General features: G+C 38.8%; 2 protein-coding genes across 19 annotated transcripts in view; one reads left to right on the top strand and one right to left on the bottom strand.

The window, feature by feature from the left end:
- LOC108726946 (longitudinals lacking protein, isoforms N/O/W/X/Y) overlaps window positions 1-13692 on the bottom strand; it is a 245629-nt gene extending 231937 nt beyond the window's left edge. For 8 of the 18 annotated variants that reach the window (XM_018454800.1, XM_018454803.1, XM_018454798.1 and 5 more), the window contains exons 1-6: window positions 8178-8348; window positions 6029-6229; window positions 4597-4982; window positions 4245-4488; window positions 3807-3984; window positions 1788-1925 (exon numbers count right to left, since the gene is read on the bottom strand). In XM_018454800.1, coding sequence (XP_018310302.1) covers window positions 1788-1925; window positions 3807-3984; window positions 4245-4488; window positions 4597-4982; window positions 6029-6202 — 1120 coding nt within the window. In that variant the 5' untranslated portion in view covers window positions 6203-6229; window positions 8178-8348. Of the gene's footprint in view, window positions 1-1787; window positions 1926-3806; window positions 3985-4244; window positions 4489-4596; window positions 4983-6028; window positions 6230-6312; window positions 6831-7100; window positions 7275-8177; window positions 8351-13473 lie in introns of those variants that run through there. The other 10 variants (XM_018454795.1, XM_018454797.1, XM_018454796.1 and 7 more) reach the window with 7 other exon arrangements.
- A 4700-nt stretch (window positions 13693-18392) lies between these two features.
- Window positions 18393-26207, top strand: part of Psq (pipsqueak) — a 65222-nt gene continuing 57407 nt past the window's right edge. The window contains exon 1 of the mRNA XM_018454823.1: window positions 18393-18474. Within this exon, the coding sequence (XP_018310325.1) occupies window positions 18467-18474 (8 nt within the window). The 5' untranslated portion in view covers window positions 18393-18466. The remainder of the gene's footprint in view (window positions 18475-26207) is intronic.

Genomic DNA, 26207 nt, shown 5'->3' with positions numbered 1-26207 from the left:
TGATGTCACTCAGAGTCGGGTAACTGCATAGGTTGTGAAACTACTACTTCCGAGTTGTGTCGAGAATCAGCGTAAAATGATCATTGTCGAAGGTGCTCAATGTCACCTACAATATATACAGTAGTATCAAATTTCATGAAAGGCATGTAAACGTCGATTAGAGCCAAGGCGAGATTGCTGGCTCACACTCGCTCGATCGCGCAAGCCCCGTTATATTCTTGCCTACCGAGAGGCTCTCACGTTGCTCCAGCTTCTATTTCTCATAGCAACAGGGGAACAACCGGATACGTCCCGAAATTTCCTTCGTTATTTAATCGCTGAACCACGACTTCCGCGAATGAAATCAGACTATAAAATAGCGAGTTATGTTTCATACGTGTTTTCGCATCAAAACAAGTATGTCATATACCACATCGTTTCATGTAAGAAACAATCGCGTGTCGAAATTCCTATCGTTGAATTTATCACGCGATGCATTATTCAACTTCGTGGAAAAATTTATGAACGTGAACGAAACGAACCGGTTTCAAAGATAGAGAGACTATCGAGAGAGACATCCTACTCAATCCTTATACCCATTGATCTTTACACCTACACGTTTCCAATTATCGATGATGCGCGATTCCGTTTGTAACTATTTTTAATTATTCTTATTGACTTCAACTATCAATAACACGGTGCTTGATTAATAAAAACGTCTCGTTGTATCTGAGAAAAGATCGATAAGCTTAAAAAATAATCGATAGTCCACGCTTTATACTTCGTTGAACAAGGTACAATATAATAAAATATTCTATGAGAGATCTCTCGATTCTCGTAAGTCGCCACTTTGGTTATCTCTTTCTATAGCTGTTTCAACGTTGAGTATATTTTATTTACTCAAAAAATAATATATAATAGAGAAAATTCCCGCGATTACTTCTATAATTTACTTTTAATTACTGTTATATGAAACAGCGTGTAACTATCATCGCGGATAAAGTATAGCTAACTGTAATCGTTCTTCGTACATTTTTCACGCGCGAAATTGACACGAGATATTGAGGTCTCGTGTTCTCCCTGCGGGCTGTCCTCGCGATGTCGTAACTCCTTTCGGAGGAGAGAGAGGCCGTAGCGTCGCGCATTGCGAGGCTAACGAAGACGAGACGACAGAACGAATATCGCGAAACCGATTGTAGAAAACGGATTGCTCTACGACACGGAAAAAGGAGCGCGCGAACGCACGTGCGGCTCGTCTTACGTCAAGTCTCACTTGTCGCGACACTACGCTAAGAAAGGAAAAAGATAGAAAGACAAACAGAAAGAACTTAAGAATTCGTAACAGAAAGCTCTACATGCTCCGATAGAAAATAAAAAGCTCTTTCAGAGACCGTGCTACACTTGAACGCACCGGAATCTAGGTTGAACCACGTTATCAACAACGAAAGAAAAAGAAGCTCCGCCCCGCCTGCGCAATAGGCACGTATAATTACGCGCGCGTGTACACGTTATCGAAACTTTTCATCAACGTACTCGCGCTTGTGAATGAGCCATTGTCGGTCTGTCATATTAGAAGAAGATATCATCATTTCTATCTTGAAAATTTTTCATATTCTCGAGCCCAATCAAACGCGAGTACGCGCGTTTCTATTTCTATTTTACATGACCATAAATTTGTTTAAATTTGCATTGTATCAGTGATGCAAATAACTCAGTAACGATAGACTCTGAAGATTGGAGCAAATTATGCGAGTGTCTATTGTTACGGGGGGCAGGAGGCAGATGAAACATGAAGCCACTGAGCCTACCTTGTGAGTCGCGATGAGCCTGTGCGGCCTCCTGAGCTGCGAGAAAAACCTCATCTCCCGTCCCGGGAGCTGCCACGGAGCCCACAACACCCCCCGCATTACTTCGGTCACCGGTAACATGCCATGAGCCCATACCTGCTGAAATAAATCGTCGTCCGATAAATCTCAATGTGACGTTAAATATTTACTCTTTGCATAATATGACATATGCTATTAATTAAAAATTTCCAAGATAAGTCACGAGTAAAAATATCGCTGCAAAATTGAGAGCTATTTTGACACACCTCAATTTAATAATTAAATTAAAACTGTTCAATTAATATTGAGTTGCAAGTCTCAGAAATGCTTATTTAAAAATTTCGAGTGATTCGCAATTAACATGTCAGATGAAAGTAATAATAAAAACGTTATTCTAGGAACGAAGAAGGTACTTTATTCATAAACTCTTTTAAAGGGGAACAAAAATATAGGGGCACATATGTAATACCGACCAAGAAATTACGCAGCAAAACACAGGGTTTCACAATCGGAAAAGTCGCACGTTTCCCTTATACAGTGGGAGTGCTTAAAATACATTTATATTATACAATATTCTTCTATATTCATAACTCGTTACAGCAAGTAATGTTTGGCAAGTTACGTGAAATACCATAACACATCCGCCCCGCAGATCGTCATGCTCACATACATTCGTATACATACGTACAGAAGTCACACAAATTTTAAGTAATTTGGTTTAATAGTCTACACGTAACACATTCAAGAAATATAGACAAATAATACTGATAGATTCAGACTATTTAAAGTTTAAATACTTTGTACATCAACTTGTCGTACTTCGAAATTGCACGTGCGTATTATAGAATTACCGTTAAATTCGAGTAATTCAGAATGTGATTCTTGTCGGAATTTCAATTCCCGGATAAATGTAATGTTAACATGCAAACAGAAGAATATCTCGGCAATATGCATGTTACAAGAATTATGTTCGATCTTTAAGTGATTTAAGAGTGAGTTCAGATCAGTCTGTTTCAAACTATATAATAATTATTAATATTAATGACCGTCATTAATTGGGCTCGACGTTAAAAGAACGGTACATAGAATGCTACAATATTCGCGCGTGTTACACACTAAGTCCGTCTAGGCTGGACCGGGGTGAAGATTGGACTAGAAGGTTGGTGTTTCCATCTCCTCCTGACGACGTTCAACTTTTTCAAATAGAACTGCAATGTTGAGCGATTAATGCCGTACATCTCGGACGCCTGAGTGGTGCTAACCCCCTGTTGCAATATTGCCTCCAGGGACATTTTAACCGAGTCTAAGCTATACTTTCTGCCCTGCTTGTTCGCCAGTGATTTAAGCAACGCGGCTACGTCAGCGTCCGGGCGCGGCCGTCTCATGTTTGGCACTTTATTACATTCGAGGAAATGGGAAGCCCATGGGGCACCACCGCCACCATTACGATCACCATCGTCACCAATACCGAAATTCCCTCTCGACCGAGACCGCGCTCCCGCCCCCCCACCTGCAACGAGGAAACCCAAGCTAGTGTCGGCCAATTTATTACACGTCCCGTTTTAACAGATAACAAACAAAACAACGAAACGACTTCGCGACACCAAAACTATTAATTCCTTCAACGTACAAGCCCTTCCTAATTGCGATCAAGAGAGAGACAACTGATTATCGCGATCCGGCAATACCGAGATTTCCGTTCAAGAATCACTATCCAATCGTACAAGACGTCAAGCTCTGCTTCGATCCAAATAAACTTTTGGATCGAAGATTCGCTATGTCGTTGACTCTTTTTCAGAGCATATAATTTTATACAAAACGCAATTATTCGCTACGTATACTCTTCATATTTTTACATGCGCAACGCTGCTTAGCGATGCGCAAGTTTAAATGCATATATTACAATTCACATTGCCTCTAAGTGAGAAAAAAAACCCTGCGTTTCGCTACGATAAAAAAACAAAAATTATAAATAACGAATACATTATTTGTGTAACTTACCGGGGTGTTGGGCGGGGTCATGGGACGGTCCAGCTCGATTGTTGTCCTGTTCTATGTCATTAAGATCATTCATATCTTCATCCAGCGTTAGATCTTCGACACCCTCCTCAGCGTCATCTAGGTATTCAGACTTTGGCTCGATGAGATTATCATTTGGCTCGGGTTTTTCGAGTGGCAGCTATAGAATATTGAAACGCATTAGAAACATCAAAAGAATCTCCATGGAACAAAACATAATCCGCAAGAGAAAATTGTCTCGAACCGTTTCCACGCTGCAGCGGTAAGGAAAAGGTAAAACCAAAGCAGTAGGATAGAGAACGATTTTTTTTTACCAACGAAGCGAAAGAAACAGCGCCCTTGGCGACAGCCTCTATTAGAGCGTTGGAATACGCAAAAAAAAAAAGAACGGAAAAATTCGTCGAAAAATTCGTATTTTACCTGTAACATCTCATCGGCAGGTTTCGTTAACTGCGTCATTAAAGCTGACCTGCCGAGAGAGTCTGTTGGATCTGCGTGTACTTTTTCGTCTGCCACTGGCGCGATACCAAGCGCCGGTACACCCATTTGCTGAGGCATGTCGCTGGAATTCGATGCATCCTGATTTTCTATCGTACTATCTTCGGTTAAACTTCTTCTTCGAAACCTTTTTCTTTTTCTTGATGTTGGACTTTGCGAACCTTCCCTGTAGAAGCAAAAAGAACGTAAGAATTAGCAACATTTTTGAAATAAGTAAATTACATTCACATTTAAATTATAACGTAATGAAATTGTTCTCCCTCAAAGTACTCACCTCGAGGACAGCCCTTTTGACACCTGAGGACTAGCCGTATCCTCTGGTATATCCCCCACGGAACTTTGCGCCAAATTCTGCCTAGGAACTTTGTTCTTTTCTATCGTCAGACCGGAAGACGCGTGTGGAATGTCTAACGACGGTGCTGTTGGTTGTGAGACGGTTTTCTGTGGCCTGGACTCCGTCTTACTACTGCCAGCAGTTTTACTTTCCGAAAGGCCCTTAATTTGCAGAGACTCAGCGGCTTTGAGGAGTGCTGCCAGTTGGTCTTGGGAAATATTTACTTCCCCTCTGTACATATAGTCCATCATTGCCTTAAGTTCTTTGAATTTAACATCTTTGAGTATGAACACTGGATGCTTGTCATAGTGTTCGCTGAGGAGGCACTGTAACACAAGAGCACAATCTTTTTCAGCGAGTACAATATATTTTAGTTACAAATATATAATAATTTATTTTCCTAATTTATATTTAATGTAGATGTTATGTATAACATTTACTTTCTGCACATTATAATACACAAATGTGCTAAAACAAATATATAAACGTAGGAAAGGTTGAACATTATTCGTGGATTACACGACGTAAGCACAAGTATTTATTTAGTATTATTAAAGTATTTATCTCTCATATATCCTATATTGCAGCTAAGAATGCAAAGTGCTCCATCTGGGACGAGCTAACATCCACAGACACGCACGTACAATTCGAGCATATTGTTAATTTTCATAGAGCAGCATTCAATTATTGCAACAGCCGCTCTTGCATCCCCTCCCACATTAGGGTAAAATCCCAGGGCAAGTGCCCTGGAAATCAGCCATCTTGCTTTCCTTGTATTGATCAAGAGGACCTAGGAGGGGGCTTCAGGCTTTTGCTCCCCACTCTCCCCCACTTCACCTCCTACACTTCTGCCCAGGCTGCGTTCAACAAGCACGGCCATCTTGTTTCAACTTGAGATCCCCTTCCCCCCTCCATGCTTCTCAACAATCTATCTCACTCCCTCCCATCATGTTTCGTATTGATCTAACCCGACTGAGCCAAATGGACAAAGAAATAAAAGGGGAAAAGCTTCACGCGGCACACAATTGATATAATTTGTTACGTTCATAATTATTCTTCTGAATCAAAATTCTTTCAATTTTAATTCACGTTTTCATCTAATGAATAATTGAAAATCATTAATGAAATTGTAGCAATTTTGCTAAATTATCGCAATCATGTCTACTTTCGAATATGGGCAATAATTACCTATAAATTTATTATTACAATATAAGAAATTTTGCCTGATTACATCAATATCAAGAAAATATTAAGGAAATAGAAAAGACCTACAATTAGTATCTTGAAAAAAAGAGAATCACTTTAGAATACCTCTAGGAAAATGGGGAAGGATCGTAGAATTAAGTAATGATAAACAGAACGTTTTGCTTACCTCAAAGTACGGACTGCACGCGGAGAGGACTACTTTGTGGGCCTTGAGAGTCTTCCCCTCCGCCGCCAGGGTGCAGTCGACCAGCGTCCCGCTTTCAAGGAGTGTGTCGAAGTTTTGTATGAGCGTACTTTGGTGGTTGTTCCACCTGAGACAGAACTGCTGGTCGTCCTCCATGGTAGTTCTGGCTTCGTTTCCTCGTTTCTGCACAGATGAGAAAACAAGCGTGAAAAATGATGTAGCGTGCCACGAACGTAAAACCACCAGATAATGTACAAGCGTGGAACCTGCCTCTCTCTCTTCTCTCTCTCTCTCGCGCTATTTCTCCTAACCGTACTATCGATCGACCGAGCGACCCGACGCTATCTCGTCCTCCCGCGACCGATTATTATCGCGCACATCGAGCCGAACGACGTACCCGGTAAAGTACGTCTCTCGACTTTCGTACAAATCCGACAGTCCTCTCCCGTCTCCCTCTCGCTCCCTCCCTCTCTCTCTCTTTCTTCTTTTTCGTACGCGGCCTTCGCGGGAGGACGACGGAGGCAAAAGCTCCGTAACGAAGCGCCGAAGCTTCCAAAATGGCCGTATGAGCGATGCGTCAGTCGGATCGCTCTTCTAGCCTTTTCCTTTGTGCGTGTCTGGTAACGGTAATGGACTGTCTGGTGGGGATGATGCAGGAGGACGCGCAAGCACCGCGCACGCGCAATCGCGACGTCCGGGCTGCGCGTACCGCTTGCACAACAACCGCGCGGCGCGGAGGCCCCTGGGACTCAGGGGCGGCTGCTGCCGCGGGTACCACCGCCGCCACTGGACCCCCTCCTCTCGGAGGTCATCCGACTATTTCTTTTATCGGGACCATATACACTTACAATACTGAAAATCTACGGCACACGAAACGTGCACAACTGATTTTTAGTACTAGCAGCGTATATACGGAACGGGACCTTTAAATGACGATTTTTAAAACGATATCGATAGAGAAACGTAACGTTACGCGGTTACCAGCGCAATCCGATCGAAAACGAATAATGCCAAGCAGGGGGGAAAAAAAGGGAACAGGAAGAAACGCGCGTACCTGAAACCGATGCGACGTTATCGATGATCGGAGATGACGAAGAACTTGCTCACTAAAAGTGACGGAACCAATTCGCGATCGAATCGCATATTTTTATCACGATGTTTTCACGCCGCGTCCGCCGACCGAGGCGGCAACGAGCGAAACCGGGACTGGTCTAACCCGATTTACGTCAGCGCGATTTACATTAGCGGCGCGCAATAAATACGGAAAATCGATCACGCGGCTCGCGAAGCGACGTAGGTGGGGAACGATGGAGGGTGAGGAGGTTACCGCACACGCAGCAGAAAGAGACTGGAGCGAGTGCACTACGCAGTCGCGAGGTGCTGCGCACGGAGCAAAAGAAAAAAAAAAAAAAGAGGAGAAAAAGAGCAAAAAAGACGGAGTTGTTCCTCGCTCGCGGGCGATTGCGTAATCTATTTATATTGTTATCTCGCGCGCGCGAGAGCGCGTTACATCAGGCGTTGCCGAGTATGCGTGCATGCGCGAGAAACAAAAACAAATTGACAATTTTTCCAGATCGCATACCGAGCGCGCATCGAGATACGGGAGCGCGAGAAAAAAAGCGGGACGGAAAGAACGAGAGCAGAGGAACCATCTTGCGGCGACGCGAGCCGCTCCCTCCCCGCGAAGAGAGGAAAGGAAACCGTGAGGCGAGAGTCGGAGACGTGGAACGCCAATATGGCGGTCGGCGAGGTCGGACCCGGGACAAAATGGCGGCGAGTGGAAAGCTCGCGGCGGAAAAGCAACGGTCGATCGATCCGCTTTGCGCTCGCGCGCACTCTCGTGCTCCGACCGAATTCCTCGCGGTTGTGCGTCGCGTCTGGACAATGGCAAATGAAATCGCAAACGCTACGCCACTTACACGCGGGTGAGAAACTTACATAGCCACGAACGACGATGATGGACCGCGAGAGATGAATCGCGACGAATCTATCCGAAAACACTCGCCATTTCACGGACCCGCCCCGCCACGCCACGCCACGCCATGTCGCTCGCATTCTCGACGCCGATTTCCCGTCGACCGGACCGCGTCTCGCGTATATCGCGCGCGAATGTATATACGTGCTCACTCACCTAATAAGGGAGATATAAAACAATCTAATATCACAGCAATGGAGTCGGTGAAAAGTGTAAAACAGCGGGGAGAGTCCAGGCCCGGCGTCCGCCTCGTGCGCTGCCCTTTTCAACAATGGCGTAGCTCAACGCCTTCTCGGCTCGGCCACCGTTAACTGCCGTTCGAGGGCGCAGACGTACGAGACGTACGAGCCGCAGCCCGCGTCCCGGAGCGAGCGAGAAGGAAAAACAGGAAAACGGCGCGCATGCGCGTCGCACGGAAATTCGCTACTGCGACGTGATTGCGAATACCACTGACGCTGCCGAGGCCGAATTACGTTCGGCGTCAAGATGGTCGCGATTTCATTTTTCACTGGTTCCCGAAACACGTCCGACAATCTCAATGTAATCCAGCTTTCCACGAATCCTCGGAAAAAAACGAATCTTTCCCGTCGAATCACCTATCGAAATAGAACGCGTTCCAAAAGTCATCGAAAAAAAAACCAGCCCAACCACAACGTCGACAACGTACTTATCGATTTTCAACTCGTATTTTGTACACGTATTTTAGGTACGAATTCTAGCGTCAATTTCACTTCAACCGGTGTATACAATGAGATTTTAACACGCAAAGCTCGAGCTTTGAGCCTTAAAAATTGTCCAATCATAATCTATTATTTTCCTCGTATTTGACTGTGTTTGGTCAATTTATTATATAGCTCAGGTTTTATTTTTAATTTATTAAAACTAGTTTTACGCTCTAAAATCTCGTCGCAAATTTAGATATTTCAAGCACGTTCGGACAATTCACGATCAATATAACTCGAATTTGTTACGCCGCACTAGAATTTCCATTTCCGAATCGTTATTTCTTTTACAGCACATACTTTTTCTTGCTAGATTGCTTGCGTTTTAGCAAATTACTAGAATTGCACCACGCACGCAAAACGTACAATTTCTTGTAATTTACCAAAATGTAAACAATACAGCAAGAAAAATGCATCGTGTAGGTAGGCTTTTTATTTATATTCAAATTCTTTCACTGTATTTGACAATGCAAGTCACGTCGTAAAAAAATTAACGGAGTATTAAATTTACTTTTTTATATATCTACTATTTCGAAAGAAAACTAATTGACTACGCTTGTTGGAAAATCACAAAAAAAATTTGCTTTGATATCTAAATTTAATCTCACATTATGATTCTGCGAATATGAATAATTCTTTAACGATCTGTAATTGTATATAATTACAAAAAACAGATGGAAAAAAACTGTTTAGTTAAAATTAAAAGTCAATTACATGTAATGACCTATGTAAGAGATTCTGTGATTTTATCTCAACTCTATTAATCTCAGAGCGACTATTAACTCCGAAAGTAAAAGAATATTTCTAAAATATTTCAAGATAAACGTTTCTTAGGGTGAGAGCACACGATAGACAAAATGTCGGCCGACCGTTGTGTCGTTTACAGAAAATAATGGTTACGTTCAGCAGAGAAAGCAGATTTGCAACTGTTCTAAAATTCTTCAACGATTGATTCTTGCTTTTAGTTCCTTATGAATCTAAGACAGTTTTTCATTTTCTGATTAACTTGTGATTAAACTTTACCTGATGATAATGTAAAAATTTATTTTTCTAGTTATGATTAATCACTAAATTGATGTTCCTATAGTGAATAACTTTTAACGTTTAACAATTAATAATAATCAGAGAAAAACAATTTTTACATTATCGTCAAATGAAGTTAAAGAAACTGTAAGTTGTTAATTACCAGGTAATGAAGAATCAAACTTAAATGTATAAACTAATCAAGATGGAAGAATTTTACAACAATTGCAAAGCTGTTTTCTCTGCTAAACGTAGCCAATGAAAATTATCAATATCACATGCACATTATTGCATTACCACGGACTTTCCATAAACGACCCAACAGTCACCCGATATTTTATCCATCATGCGCTGTTAATATTGATTCTCGTACTTATATGTTACTTATAAATATAAATATTATTTGTTGAAGGGTAATCAGTATAAAGTGAGATGCCTGAAAAGTTTGAAGATACATCAAACTCCACACGATCGCACTTCAACACAAGCGACGTTCACCGTTTATTATTTCTCGCCTGTTGTTTTTAACATCAGCTCGAGTCTCTCCGTTACGTCCCAATGATACTTTACCATCGTTGTTTATTTTATTGCGTATTTAATCTGAAGAATAAATAAAGCTGCGATAGGATCCGATCGTATAAATTCCAGCGTCGGATGGAATGCCAATAAAGGTCGTTTAATTGCTATAATAAAGTCAGAAACCGCTAACGTTACCGGACGACAATCGCCGTTGCCCTTTTCTTGTTTCAACAATCTGACGTTATGTTCCTTTACGTAATATCGAGGCGATCCTTCGACCTGTTTTTTTCATTTATCGTGACTCGATAATCAAAGCAAACAGATCGAAAAACACACGAGAAGCGTTCGATCGAAATGATTTAAACTCGTTTCCACCGTGAGATAAGAATAAAAGATGTTTTGCTCCAAAGATGCGCGATCGATAACTAATCAGAAAATCAGTCAAAAATGTTAAGTCAATATAGAGCCGCTATCAGAAATTTATCAATAAAAAATTGACCTCAAAATTATATTCGATCACCATTATGCGCAATAAAACACTTTGTAATCTTACATCATCATAGTTAATCTACATCAATGATAGTTTCAACTAATGCCTGTTTCTGCCAATGTAATTTAATTTTAATCTTGATTTAGCTAACTTTTCATCTTTTTCATCTTTTTCTAAGAATTAAAAAAAGATGAAGATTAAATTGAATCGAAATAAAAATTAATCTACATTGAACTCATCTTTTCCTAGTTCCACCAATGTAAGATTAACTTTAATCTCGGTTCAACTTACTCTTCATCTTTTTTTCAATTTTCAGAACTATAAAAAGAAGAATTAGTTGAACCAAGATTAAAATCAAACTACAATGATGAAAACGAGTACAAGGCCCGGTTCTATCAATGTAAGATTAACTTTAATCTCGGTTAAATTTACTCTTTATCTTTCTCTAATGTCCACTTCTACCTATAGAAATTAACTTTAATCTCGGTTTAACTTACTTTTTATCTTCAATTCTAAGAATTAGAAAAAGATAGAACGTAAATTAACCCAAGATTAAAGTTAATCTACAAGAGTAGAAATAGGCTAAATTTTATAAAGAATTAAAAAAAAATAAACAGTAGATTAAACTGAAATTAATGTAAATCTTATTACATTGGTGGAATCGGACCTCTAAAAAGATGAGAAGTAAATGGAACCGAATTTAATTTACATTAGCATGGATATTATTGGCAAGACCTAAGTTTTCAATGCAAATTTTTATGTTATTCCGGACTGTATAAAAATCTGAAAAAATTCTTACATACTTCTGAAAGCTTTAACGAGTTTTTACTGTCATAAAAGTTGGATTGTATTTTATTTATTTTTTAGAGAAATAAATTTATCTATCTATAAAGTTCACAATTAAAAAATCGATTGACTTAAAAATTCAATATCGCTGGTTAACTTATTCATCTTTTTTTAATTCTTAGAAAACAAGTTAAACCGAAATTAAAGCTAATCTATATTCGTATAAATTATTGAATCAATAAACGAAAATCTCGACTGGACGACCTCTCGTCGCTAAGTAATCACGCCTGGCGTCTAGAAATTTCAGCGTCAGGTAACATAATGGCGGACGTCTCGCCGCTTTTCTCATACCCGGCGCTGAAACAGTCATGGCCGACGCTTTCCCGAACCTCTCATAACGCGACCTCGATCACTTTTCTATATTTAGCCACCGTCGAAAACGTTGCTGTAGATACGGTGCACGTGATACGGATAACAGGCATAATAACGTGACAAACAAAACGAACTCGACCGGTTAATTGCAAGAGTCGCACGCGAAAAGATAACAAGGACCTGAAATTACGTAATAAAACAAAACCGATAATTTTCCCCTTCCCCTCTTCTTACCTAATTATTCAATTAACGCGGATAACAAGAAAATTGGAATTTACAAACGATCCTCACTAGCGTTACGTATCTTATGTGTCATACAAAAACAACGCAATGTGTTCGTGTAATTCGTCTAGAGGTTTTCTTCGCGTCGCATGCTCCAACATGTTCCAACGTGCTCTTACCATACCTCTTATGCGGGTCTACAATAGAAGTCGTAGCGGTCGTAGAGTCTTAAGTCATAGAAAATTAACCAATCATAGTCGATTATTCTTTTCATATTCGATCGTGATTGGTTAATTTTCTACGACTTAAGACTCTACGACCGCTACGATTTCTATTGTAGACCCCGCATTACTCCAACGCGCTTTATAAAATAGGAGCTATCGTAGGAGCATGTTGGAGCACGTTGGAGCACGTTGGAGCTTGCGACGCAAACAAACCTTCGATTTACCGATTGGTGTTCACTAGACTCTCTAATAAGAATTCTGAACATTAGAAAGCCACTTTTGATTGGTCCGCCATGTTTTAACAAATCCTGTGAGAGAGAGAGAGAGAGAGAGAGAGAGAGAGAGAGAGAGAGAGAGAGGAGAATGAGATAGAAATAATATATGTCCTTTTTCGCAGATTTTTGTTAAAACTCCTGAGTATCGATCACAGGTCTGTTCGCGTTGTTTGAAAGCCCCAACAATTTTTGCACTTGAAAGGAGAGAAATATATATTTAATCGTTGAAGAAAGAAAAAGCAGATACCAAATGCAAAAGGTACAAGCAACGCGAATAGACCTATATATTCGAGCGAAGAGAGAGAGAGAGAGAGAGAGAGAGAGAGAGAGCGCCGCGAACTATTTTTATCAGCAGATAATCCGTTTAAAGTGCAGTAATCTCCATCCGGCGTTTCTCGATCGCCACGACCGACGGTTCCCACGTGCGTCGGGCATCGGCCCGGAACGGCGAAGGATCCTCGAGGATCCCGTTGTCGATGAACATCGCGGAATCCGCTAACGATCGCGCGTAATGGCCGACCTCGCTCGTTCACGGGCGAGACAAAATGGCGAAAAACTGTCGAAAACTCTCAGGGAAAATTCCATCTAGCTTTTCTGAAGGCAGAACGTCGCCGAGATCGTGCCGATTCCGCACGCGCGGAACGAGAAACGCGCGATTTTCGGCCTCGGAGGACGCGAGCGTGAGAACGCGGCAACGCGACATGGCGGAACGCGACCTGATTTTCCGCGGAACTTTCCACCCGGGAGACGAGCGAAAGCACGCGGCGAGAAGAGAACGCCGCCAGATGGAGAAAAGAAGCGGATCATTTTCCTACTCACCTATTGGCACAGTCTAAATATCACAAGAGGACGAAACTTCGGGGGGGGAAAAAACTACGCGTCCACTCCTCAGCGTGCACTACCCAAGCGTCATGGGTCCTTTTTACACAATAGCCCTGCCGCGAAACGCGCTAACGATCGATCAGTTTCTGCGAGAGGACAACGCCGGAACGCACGGAAACGGAGCTCGCCCCGGTCGCAGCGCTCCCAGACGCGGCGCAGAACCCGCCGATTCGCTTTCTGCGCATCGACCAACCGAACCACGGTGGGGAGGAAAGAGAACGATCCAGGAGCGTCGCCGTGTCGCGCGCGACGTGACCGCGTTTCCTCGGGCGCGACTGACCACGACTGCTGTGACGATAACGAAAAATACTGGGACAGTCGTGTTTTCTAGAAAGAGAGCGGAACAAATGCTCTAAATAATAGACGGCAGCAAACTCAAAAAGAGACATATTACAGCTTAAATACGTTACGTTTTTAATTAGATATTTATACCCGTTCCCACCAATGTACGTTTTAAGGACGTATTATGCTGCGTATATTTTCAAAATAATGAAAAGAATTACAAATTACTCTATATCGCATTTAGAAGAAATACGAAAAATTTACCATCCGGATCCAAAGTATTTCAATAAATAGTATATTTTTTTAATCTGTGCTATAATAGAAATCTTAATTTTTTTATATACAAGTACTTTAAGTATATTCGCGAGATGATTTATGTAAAGTTACATTACAATGCAGGGAGATTAGTAAAAAGGATTCAAAAGAAATATTTTGTTTATTTGTTTTTTCTTTAATTTATAACAATAAAAATGATAACAAATAATATAAATAAACAATAAAAACATTTTTTTTAATAAATTTTTATAAACACAACTTTCATATGTATATATTATAATTTATTTAAAGTATAAATATCAATACATTTAAAAGTAGCCAGTAGGTACATTCTTAATACCGAATCAATTTACTGTTCATCTTTTTCTAATTCTTGGAACTAGAAAAAGATGAAGAATAAAATTGAACCAAGATTAAAGTTCATTTATATTAGTGAAAACGACTATTAATCAATAAGCTACATCATTATTGCATTCTAAAAATTTTCTTCATAGAGAAAATATTGAAAAAAAACTTTTAAAATTTTAAGCGGTTATTCCAATTTGTGTTTATATCTTGAATTTTTTATACAAAATCTTGTTTATATTACTATAAATGTTCTTTTCTACCAATGTAGATTATCTTTATCGGATTAATCGTTTACCTTCATCTAGTTTCTAAGAATCAGAAAAAGATAGAGAGAGAGAGAGTAAGTTAAACCAAGATTAAAATTAACCTACACTGGAAACGGATATAAATCAGTTAGAGTTAAATATCAACGTAAATAAAAATCACGGTGAAACGTTTTAATATTTGATCAGAGATTTTTTTCTACTTATATCATGAAGCTCATAAAGATCATTAGACGTTTCAATTCAATAATCGCGTCATTCGATTCAAAATTTTTTACACTCCAGCGAGAATGAATTTAAATTTGCAAATACTTAAGGAGATCTTAAAGACGATTAGTCATATTGTAAATAACACTTTATAACAGACGATTTACATGTCATTGACACATCACTACATACTATTCCATCAATATTTCACTCATGCATGTCACTCACACATACACATAAATTTTCGTACAACAATAACGTTTTAATCAGGCGCTTAACAATAAGTCCAATTTTAAAAATTCCATATTGCTTGTTCGTGCAAACTACTAGTAATAGTGTGGACTACTATTTCGTAAGTACAGATTACACAACTTTTATATAAAACAAATGTTGCCACGATGTGACAGCTCGGAGGATCACACTGAATTAATTGTAAAAAATGAAAAAGAAGATCTCAATTTCGAAATTTTTTATCGTTCTCGGCATAAACTCTACCTCATAGACACATAAATAATACGTATACCTTCATTCTGGAAAAGGATTTTTGAATTAGTAAAAGAGGACAAAATAATTGTTATATAAAAATTATATGATTTAGTCGGTAATACTTACGACTTTAGGATTCCTTTACCCCGGATCTACAATAGAGTTTTAAGCCTGCCATAAGAAATGGGCGAATCACAGTCGATTATTCCCCTCGGATTCGACTGTATTTGGTCAATTTCTTACGGCTTAAGTCTTAAAACACCTATTGTAGATCCGGACTTAAGGGAATCCTAAAGTTGTCTGTTTTATCGATTATTTTTTAAATAAGTATTTTTGTAACTGCCCCTTTATATACAAATTTAAAAATCCTTCTCCACAATTAAAGTATAAGCGATAATGTATAAAGAGTATAAGCAATAATCCAAGCTGGATTGAAATAAGCCTTTATTTCTTGACTGTTGTGTGTTCACGCGGTCTAATATGATCCTTTATTGTTTTTATTTATTCTTAGATTCAAATAATAACGCGCACACAGAAATTTGCTCAAAACTGTCCGTTATATTTATGATTTTTTTAATGTTATGTGGTGCTACTACGATATGCCATCTTATAACGTATTATTTATACATTCTGTTAAAGAAGTATTAATTACGTGATATATATATATATATGCATTTAAATATGCACAATATACCTGCTACATATTACATTATACGTATTACGTATTTCGACTTGGATATTTGTTATGAAATGAAACGCAATGTAAATGCAACATAGATACGTATTTAATATAATATATTTGCAATGTGAATTACTTAATTAGATTTATTCGCATTGGTTCTATTTGGTATTATAATGTTTATAAAGTTATATCGTGTTTGTGAAAAAAAGATTGAATCAAATGTTTAATATGTTTATCCAATGAGTTCTCTATATATACATATGTAGAATATTTTCACATTAACATTAAATTTTCATTAAATATAAAATGATAAATATTCAAGAATATATGAGTATATATGATATATAATACCTGTTATATATAACATATAAATATTGTATATAACATATGTTGTATAATATGATTAATTTATCCACGTATAGCATGTTAAGCGGTATACTTTGTTTTGTTACTATTTAAATATTTATGTTAGAAACTTTATATTGGATGACATTTAGTTTTTACAGACGTTTTAAAAAAAGCGCTGGTCATTATAATGAGCAGAAGGGCGCCATTGGAAAGTCAGACGCGAATGTCACGAGGCCTGTTCTTTATCACTGTAATGTGTAATGGATTACACTAATACTTTCTTGCTCACTTTTGCCAAACTTAAAAAAGTGTGTATTTCTTCAAATATATATGTACATATACATATATATCTCAAATATATTTTATTTTAAGTACGAGTGTTGTACTAAGAGTTGGTTTATAATAGGCCGTAATCTGTTAACTTTTTCCGTAATCTGTATACTGAAAAAAAAATTTACAGACTTTAAATAAATATTTACTCCAATAGTACTAAAAAAATATTTATTTATAGTAAATAAATATTTATTCAAAATAAAACAGTTATGTTTAAATCGAATAAATATATGTTTACATTTAATAAATATTTCGTTAGTACTATTGGAATAAATATTTATTTAAAATCTGCAAATTTTTTTTCTGTGTAAGAATTGACCAATCATAGTCGATTATTCTCCTCTCATTCGACAGTGATTGGTCAATTCTTACAGATTACGGAAAAAGTTAACAGATTATGGCCTATTATAAACCAACTCTAATTTAGCTATACAGAATAGATTTACACAAATGACCATCACAGTAGTCAACAACCTCCGTTTTGTGTCTGTTCCTACTAATGTAGTTTAATTTTAATTTCCATTCAACTCATCTTTTTTAAATCTAATAATTAGAAAAAGACGAAGAGTAAGTTGACCCAAGATAAAAAGTTAATCTACATTGGTAGAAAGGGACATTAGCTGAACTTTGTGCACCGTTCATCTTTTTTCTTTATTCCTCCAACATGGAGGGAAAAAAAAAGAAGAAAGATAAACCGTACGAGAAGTTTCACGAAAAGAAGGAACGCAGGCCTGTGTTAAAAGTAGTGACCTCCGCTACTCGAGTACCTGCGCGCACTTTCGGGTGCTACGCGCCTGGACGCTACGCGTCGCGTTATTGGCGAGAGTGGGGATCGGCGCGACTCGGGTTCGAGCCGAGTGGGGGCCGGTGGTGGGGATAAAGAGCCGAGTTTCCGTTCTAGGGCACGTTCGCGGTGTAGCGCGGCCGGCGCGGGAGAGGCGAAAGGCGGTGCGCGGGAGAAGTGGAAAGCCGGGAAGAGAGAGCCGACGAAGGGAAGAATCGGGGTCCACAACAAAATCGCTTAATCGCTTTGCGCCACCGTCCGCGACGGAGCACGGCCCATCCGTCGCTGCCGCCGCCATCGCAGTGCCCCCTAGTGTGCATGCATGCTCGACGTTGCCTCTCTCTCTCTTTCTCTCTCTCTCTCTCTCTGTATCTCTCGCCCCTTCTTTCTCTTTTCTCCTTTCTCCCCTTTTCTCCTTCTCTCTGACTCGCTGTGCCTCGATCTCCGTCTTTCTCTCCCTCTCCCTTTTCCTCTCCCTTCCTCGCCTTCTCCAGTCTCTCCCGCTGTCTCTGTTTCCCCGTGATTCGCTATGCCACTTCGGACCGCGACGTTTTCACGGGCAATTCATGAGTGACAGCTGCCAGTGGCCAACACGGTGCGTGCGTGTCTCTCACGGCGCGGGCGGTTTGACACGGCCGATACCGGCTGTGCGCGGGTGACAGTTTACGTGCGTGCGTGCGTGCGTGCGTGCACGCGAGAACCGTCACTTTCGAGACGAGAAGGAGGACCGTTCTCGTTTCGCGCCCTCGCGGCGGTGTGTTTATCATCTGGTATACGGCGAAAGTGTGTGTACGTCAACACCCCTGGGGATCTCGGAGCAGCGCGGGGTCGGCGATTACCGCGGAGCCCGGATCCACCGTGTCTGCTGCTGCTACTACAACTGCTGCTGCTGCTGCTGCGATTTGATTTGTGGGTCAGGTCATGGTGAGGTACGTAGCTGTCACGATTGTGAGATCCTCCGTGGAGACGATGTCATCGAGAGACTTTTTTTTCGTGTCTTCTTTAGCTTTAAATTGTTTAATAATTTTGTCTCATCCCTAAATTCTTTGGAGTGGAATATTACTTTAATGAAAATTGAGTCTCGAAAAAGAGTCAATCTTTACGAGTGAGATTTCATTCTTAAAGATTGACTCTTTTTCGAGTGACAGTTCATTCGAAAAGTTTTAAAGAGTATTCCATCCTTGAGCTACGTTCCGAAACGTCTTTTCTGAAGAAAATTTTACTCGATGTAACGTAGTATACGTATAGTATAGTATATTTTCTTCGGAAAGGACGTTTTGGAATGTGTAATCTTAATCCTCGACGACGCGTTTCGGGAACTCGAGTTTCATTTTTTTTCTCGAAATACGTTTATCGGCGCTGCGAAATTCGTTTTTACCATTGAAAGTGACATTCTCGCTCATACCAGCGAACGTCCAGAGGCGTATGTCTTTTTTTTTCGTTTTGTTTTTCGTCGTTTTGATTATCAATGAGGCCACGTGCTTCCCGAACAAGTGCGCCAGTCAATGAGCCAATTGCGAAACGCGAATGGGCGTCAATACGCGCATCGTGCCTTTGTGCGTGAAATTATACCGCTCCAATATCGTTTACGAATATCTGATTATTAGTTTTACGCTTGACAGAACTTCCACTCATTTCGATCTACTGCCACTATAAACGAATTTCCCGATAACCTCAAATTTATTCTTATTCATAAGATCGATTAAAATTTATTCATTGCAACCACTTAGATACGACTTACACAAAAGCCACAGTTTGAAAATCAAATTTCTTTTTCTTTCAAAGAAAATTGCATAAAATTTTATACACTATTTTACAAAAAATCTAAAACAGTCGTGAAAATAATATTCTCCATGATTATCGAGGCAGATCGATTTATTTTACAGGCGCTTTGTTGTATTGAGAAAAAATGTATTAAATTAAAAAAAATATTTATTTGAATAATGCCAACTAAATATTTATTTACAGTAAATATTTATTCAATAAGAAAATATGGTCGAATTAATGGTGTATCAAATAAAGAAATTTTTATATCAATAAATATTTATTTAGTTGGTACTGTCCAAACAAATGACGTATTAAAATCTAGCGTATCTTTTTTAGTATAATGTATTGGTACACGACGTGATTAATACTCGTTTCTACCAATGTGGTTTAATTTCAACTAACTCTTTATCTTTTTCTAGTTCTAAGAAAAAATTAGAAAAAGATAAAAGGTAACTTAAGTCAAAATTAAAGTTAATCTACGTTGGTAGAAACGGGCATAAATCGCGTACGAGACAATAAAAGTAAAGCGCGACGGAGGCGTCGACTTTCCTCGTTTTCCCCTCACAGTCGCGGACGAAGCCGCATTGTTTTGACTCCGACCGTAACAACTGGACGATCCACCGGTGACACAATGCGCTTGACTTTCGGGGCGATCTGTCGGGCTGTCGCACGAGCGTGGTGCACGAGATTATTACCCGTTTCTACCAATGTGTGGATTAACTTTAATCTCGGTTTAATTTACCATTATTCCTTTCCCAGTTCCAAGAATTAGAAAAAGTTGAAGAGTAAATACCGATAATCTATTCTTTTCAGCTGAGCTTGTTTCTTCCGTTCGCATCTTTCTTCCTTTTCTCTTCAACATGGTGAGAAAAAGAGGAAAAATAAAGAGAAAAACAAGAAATTAAGCTGAAATGAGAAATCTCGAGATGTCTGTATTAATTGTGACAGAAAAGTGTGTTTTGGTGTTTGTGATTATAATTACATATGGTAGTAGAATAATTATTATATTTGTTAAGAGTTTAATTTTATAACTATTACCGCTGTAATATCAGTAATAATAATAATTATGTTTATAATTCAACGTATTAAAATCCTTTTGGTACACAAAATTACTCTCTAAAAATAAATCAGTGACTTTACGGTGCAACACTTGGAATTGATGTAATCATCAGCGAATATATACTGTTTTTTAGTAATAAAAAATACATCGATTCACTTTTAGAGAATATAGATATAATTAATGATTAGAAGTTAATATTATAGCAGCATTAGCTATAAAAATGGAGCTTCTAATCGTAATTATCTCATACCAATTATAGTCCCAAATACCAAATATTTTTCTCTCATTATCCATTGGTAAAAAATGACGCGGGTTTTCTCTCGCAATCGGTGCGCGCGCGCGCCTTCTCTGCGCGGCCACGCGGTTTTCAGCCGTTCGAAACTGCCTTGTCACCCGTTACGGTAGGTCACGTGCGCGATGCATCGGCCAATAATCAGCGATTACGAACGCGCGGGATGCATTCGGATGCACCGCGGCCGCGCCGGAACACCGGCACCGCCGAGAGTCTACTCGACCCTCGGTCAAGAATCCCTACTCGAGACGTTCATCCTCGGATGAGTCCAGAGCAATTACGTCAGATTCTGCCGGAAACCGCGAAACCTGAAAAACTTCCGTTTTGTTTTACGTAAATACACATTATCCCGCGCGACAACAATGTAAATCATTGCGACGCGCGTCGATGTAGATTTCGAGGACAGCTGGGTAATAAAAAGGAAGATTCTGCCACCGTTTCTCGAGATTCGAGTCCTGACATTCGTATAACGTGTGTGTTTGTGCAATTAAACGATTCGATTTGCAGACGGAGGATCTGATTAGTGACATTGGTATCGACTATCGAATTCTTTTTCTTTTTACGACAAAATAGTGCGACGTAGCAGCGACGCAGTTATTTTAATTTAATTTAGTTACGTCCGTCTGGAGTTGTGCAAGATATTTCTCCGTTTTACATAATACAAGTAATATATGATATTATAACTTTAATTAAAAGTATATAAATTATAATACGTAATTTGAAATTATTATAAATTCACGGCTCTCGCTATTTCTAGCGTCAATTATATTAGGTGTATGGAGACTACATTTTCTTAGAAAAGGTAAAAAAACCTGAAAATTTTAGGACTTTATTACTGAATATTTCGAAACTACTTTTTGTGATTGTCGAAAGACTGCGTGTTATAATTTCGAAAATTTTCTTACGCAGTAAGTAGGGTAAAAGCAGGGATTATGGAATAGCTTTATTAAATTGACATTGTTCCGATATAAATGCATATAAAGACTTTAAATTTACACAGAAGTCTTGAGGAATATGTTAGCTACAACATCCAATAAATAAAAATCGCCAAAATTTAAGTCCAACGTCAATATTAACAAAAAAGTCAAAAGTGAGAAAATGGGGGGGGTCTAAAAAATGGGATGTAATATGGAATACCGATGAAATTTTGACCATAGTAATAAATAACACAATAAATGAAGTCTAAATTTGTTTATTTATGTAAACTGATCAAGAAAAATAGAAAACTGTTACACATTTTTATTGTACAATAACACAGAAAATATAATAGTATCATTGAACGTTATTACGCATGGACAATAAAGAATACAATTAAATCTTGAATCAAATTAAATTATGACGTACAATAAATATTAGCATCTAAACATTATTCACAAGAAGAATCAAAAAGTTATATTCTCAACCCTCGATGTATTCCACATTACCTGCATGTCGTCATATAACAAAAAGTCTTTCCGTAGCAATAAACAAGTTTGAAATAGCAATTAATCTGCATAATATTGTTCATGTAACATTATTAAAAGCATCTGTGCAATATAAGCATTAAAAAAAACTTACCTTCAGTTTATGAGAACACTTTTTAGATAAAAGCTGCCGGATCTCCTGACGTAACGAAAATGAATAAATGTTAATTGTAGCAAAACGGTTGGTCGGACCGAGTTAATTACTTGTTATGACATGTTTGGTAACAGTTGCAATAACTTTCAGTGATTGCCGCCAGATTGCAATGCTTTGTTTAAAAAATAAGCCACTATTCCATATTAGTAGCCTATGCCATAATCCCTGCTTTTACCCTATTATTAAAATTTAATAAAATTTTTTTAATTTAATAAAATTTAATATTATTAAAAGATCATTTTTCAATTAATCATCATTCATTTTGATGTCATTTTAACGTTATTGCGATTTTGTTGTTCTATTTGGGCTAATATTGCATAAAATCAAATTTGTCGGTTGTTTCCGTAAACATTCGTTCCAATGCGACATTAGACATTGAAATGTTAATTAGAAAGGAATTTCCTGTAATATTATTATATTAAAATAAAGAACAAAATTGAGTTTTGAAAAAATAAATAAACCTAAAGGACAGTTGCTTGAAATACATGTAAACGACATGTAAATGACCGTCTTTAATAACAAAAAATATATGCATGGTCGCCGTAATTAGGTGTAACGATTTTGACAGAAATCTCTTCGTCCTTGTTAATAAACTGACTTCGATGGCAACGTGGCATACCTGTGGGAAACGTCGATTCCGCAGAAATCAATAGGCGTTCCTGGTATTAGCACATTTAATTCTCATCCGTCTTCTACGCGTCTCCTCGTCCGTATTGAAGCGTTGATTCTCAGACGATCGTCGTATTTCGCTGTCAACAATCCGGCACCGTAAGTTGCATCGCGTGTCGATCGCCGTGCGTGACACGACCGACGAAAGACCGCTTCAGAGCGCTCGTTTCATCGTGTACGCGCGCGCGTGCGGTAAACGGGTTTATCTCGGTAATTAAATGACCGTCAAATAGGAGAAAATCGCCGATGATTGATGGTGACCGATCGGCGAAGTTTCGTATAGTTGCTCTACCACGTGCGCACCTTCCCGTTTCCTCCTCCCTTCTCGCCAGCGATACGATTAATAAATTCGCCACGGCCGCTCGGCAAGAGGCTTATTAGAACAGGTACTTCGATCGTCCCCTGCAAATTTGCAACCGTTTTTCTTTTCGCATCCTTTTCCTTTTAACATCTGCCGTGACTATTATTTATAAAACTACTGTCGTCTTTTAAGTACAAACTCGTCAGGCAATTCCGACGTTACGTGATGTTTATTTTTTCGTGCTTAATGAGACTCGCGATGAGCATTAAGACTATAACACACAAAAAGAAACAAATAAATATTTTGGATTTGCTACTGCTATATGTTATTGCCTTACGGTCTTTAATGTGATTAGCCAATTCGCTTATCGTTCATCTCTTATTGCCTTATACGTTTTTCTGTGTGCTGTGTACTAGAAAAAAAATTGATTTAAAAAATATATTAGTTGTGACTAGAAATTAAAAATGCCTATACCGGTCGAAGCTAAATTTATTTATAGTTTTTCAGTACATTAACATCTTGCTAATATAATGCCTGATTGTGCATCAAAATTATTAAGAATTGTTTGTCAATTTTATTTAATTCGTGATATTATTCCAGTAGTTTAATTGCGTTTATAAGTCCGGAAAACTAATTCGGCGCACAGTTTGAAGGACTACAAATATGGTATATATGCAAGTACATATATGTTATATATATATATATATATAATTCACATTGAATTATTTAAGTATTAAAGATCCAGCTTCGACCGATATAGGCATTTTTAATTTCTAATATTGATTGTGTTCTCACATGGTACGGTCTAAAATAAGATTCTTATTGTTTATATTAGTTGTGATTCAAATGAAATATATAATAGCAATCATGAACTGTCAAGCATGTAAATATTTGTTAATTTAAACAAATGATATGCGTAAATTATAGCATTGAACACTAAAATATAGCAGTATTATTTTTACAAATAACCATCGGAAAAGTCATACATCGATATATTTATTGATAGTGTAAATATCGATAGATTATTTATTCACAAGTCAATTTTTAGCAAAAACAGTAAAAAAAATTGTTTCTTTAACGACAAGACGATGCCATTCCTAAAGGGTTAAGGAACATAAAACGATATCATGCAAAAATAATTTATCTTTAATTAATGAAAAAATTATAAGCAATGGGAAAAAAAAAGCAATTGAGAGTATTGGAAAAAAGTCAAGTGTACACGATATATCGAAAAGATGTTTAAAGAGTAAATGTAATGCCGTGTGCTGAAATTGCTAATAGGAAACGCAAGTAATCGAACGCAAAGTATTCTTTCGACTCCTCCGCGAGACGCTGCGCCGCACGATCGCGATATAAGAACTTGAGCTCCGATCCGCGTGAACGCAAGCGTGAACGTTCGTAATAGACTCGATTAAGGATCGTGAGTTTAACGATGCACGATCATTCGTCTCACGACGAACAGTCCGTGCATCCCGCAAGATTTTCTCCGCGCGCATCGAGCAACGGTCCGCCTATACATCGGCGCTCGCACGCCGCTGATGATAAAGAGAAATGCTGCCTAGAAAGCAGGTCTTGGCTGAATCTAGGCCACCCTGATGATGGCGCGTGCACATTCTCCACAATTTTACTGTTCCTTCTCTCAGCCTTGCCTCGCGTTCGTTCCCGCCGCGCATTCGGCGCAACAACACCTTTTCTCTCTTCTCCCCCCTTTCTCTCTCTCTCTCTCTCTCTCTCTCTGTCTCTCTCTTTAGACTTTGATAGTAAATTGTATACGATCATTTATTAAGCTTAAATTTATAATTTGTATTTTGTATCCTGTAACAAGCTGTTCTTCTGTTATTATAAGTCACACTTTAATTCTGCGCAATTTACTAGTATGTTATTTTGTTTCTCAATTCTCATCTTTTTCTATTTTACACATCTTATTTCTATCTTTATTTTTATGACTCTATTTTATGTATTTGATTTTAATACCTCTTGTTCTGTTGCTCAATTTTATATTGTTTTTTTAGCGCCTGAGAGGTCTCAGTTCTAGAGCGTTTAATAAATAACGATTTCTCTCTCTCTCTCTCTCTCTCTCTCTCTCCATCTATCTATCTTGCGCATATTCTAGCTTCAGCTTCTCCCCTCTTGTCCTTCCCTCTTTCTATCCCTCTGCCTTTCTCTTCAGCCTCTCTCCGCGTACGTCTCTTCTCTTCCATCGATCGCCTCCTTCTCTCTTCCTGCCCCTTTTTTTCCCCACCCGACACGATTCAAGGATCGAGTTCCGGAGGACGACCAGATGCGAATCGGCGAAAAAAAGAGAGGGAACGCGAGGATCGCGTTACCGTAATGCTCCGCACGCACGCGCGCGCGCGCGCGCCTCGAGATTTACAAATTGCAAAAGCGAGAACGAGTCTTGCCGCGCGCTGTCTCAATAGCACGCTCGTTCCTAACGTCGTTTGTGAAATGTCGCGATGGCGACGGGTGGGCGTATTATAGAACGATGTTTGACTTTGCTACGCAATATAAGAATCTCTTACATTGCATCGCCGCGAAATAATAGAAAAACTTTTCCGTTTGGTAAGAAGGAAGCGAATGATCACCTCGTTCCATCCGTTTGAACCTCGGGCTCAAATGTAATCACAGTTTATCTTGAAAGAATTGTTTAATTAACGTAAATTTTGCGCGGAAACAGGATGGATTAAAATCCTCTACATTTCAGTAAAGTAATTTCTCTTTATGAGTAAAGGCTGAAAGAATAAAATATAACATAATGGATATGAGATATGATCATCGCGTTATATGTGCAGACGAAAATTCGATATTCTCTTTTTAATTCTTCGTCTTTTCCTCATTACGGTTTTTATTTGTTCGTTTCTCTTCTCCTTCGCTGTCGCCCTCCTTTCTTCTCTACATCTTCTTAGCCTTCGGATCCCTCACGAGAATCTGCGCAGTTTCGTTACTATCCAATTTA

The sequence above is a fragment of the Mycetomoellerius zeteki genome, unplaced genomic scaffold, assembly GCF_001594055.1.
Source record: "Mycetomoellerius zeteki isolate Tzet28-1 unplaced genomic scaffold, Tzet1.0 scaffold458, whole genome shotgun sequence".
NCBI lineage: Eukaryota > Metazoa > Arthropoda > Insecta > Hymenoptera > Formicidae > Mycetomoellerius > Mycetomoellerius zeteki.
Note: the sequence above shows the minus strand (reverse complement) of the source record. Positions and strands in the feature narration are given on the sequence as shown.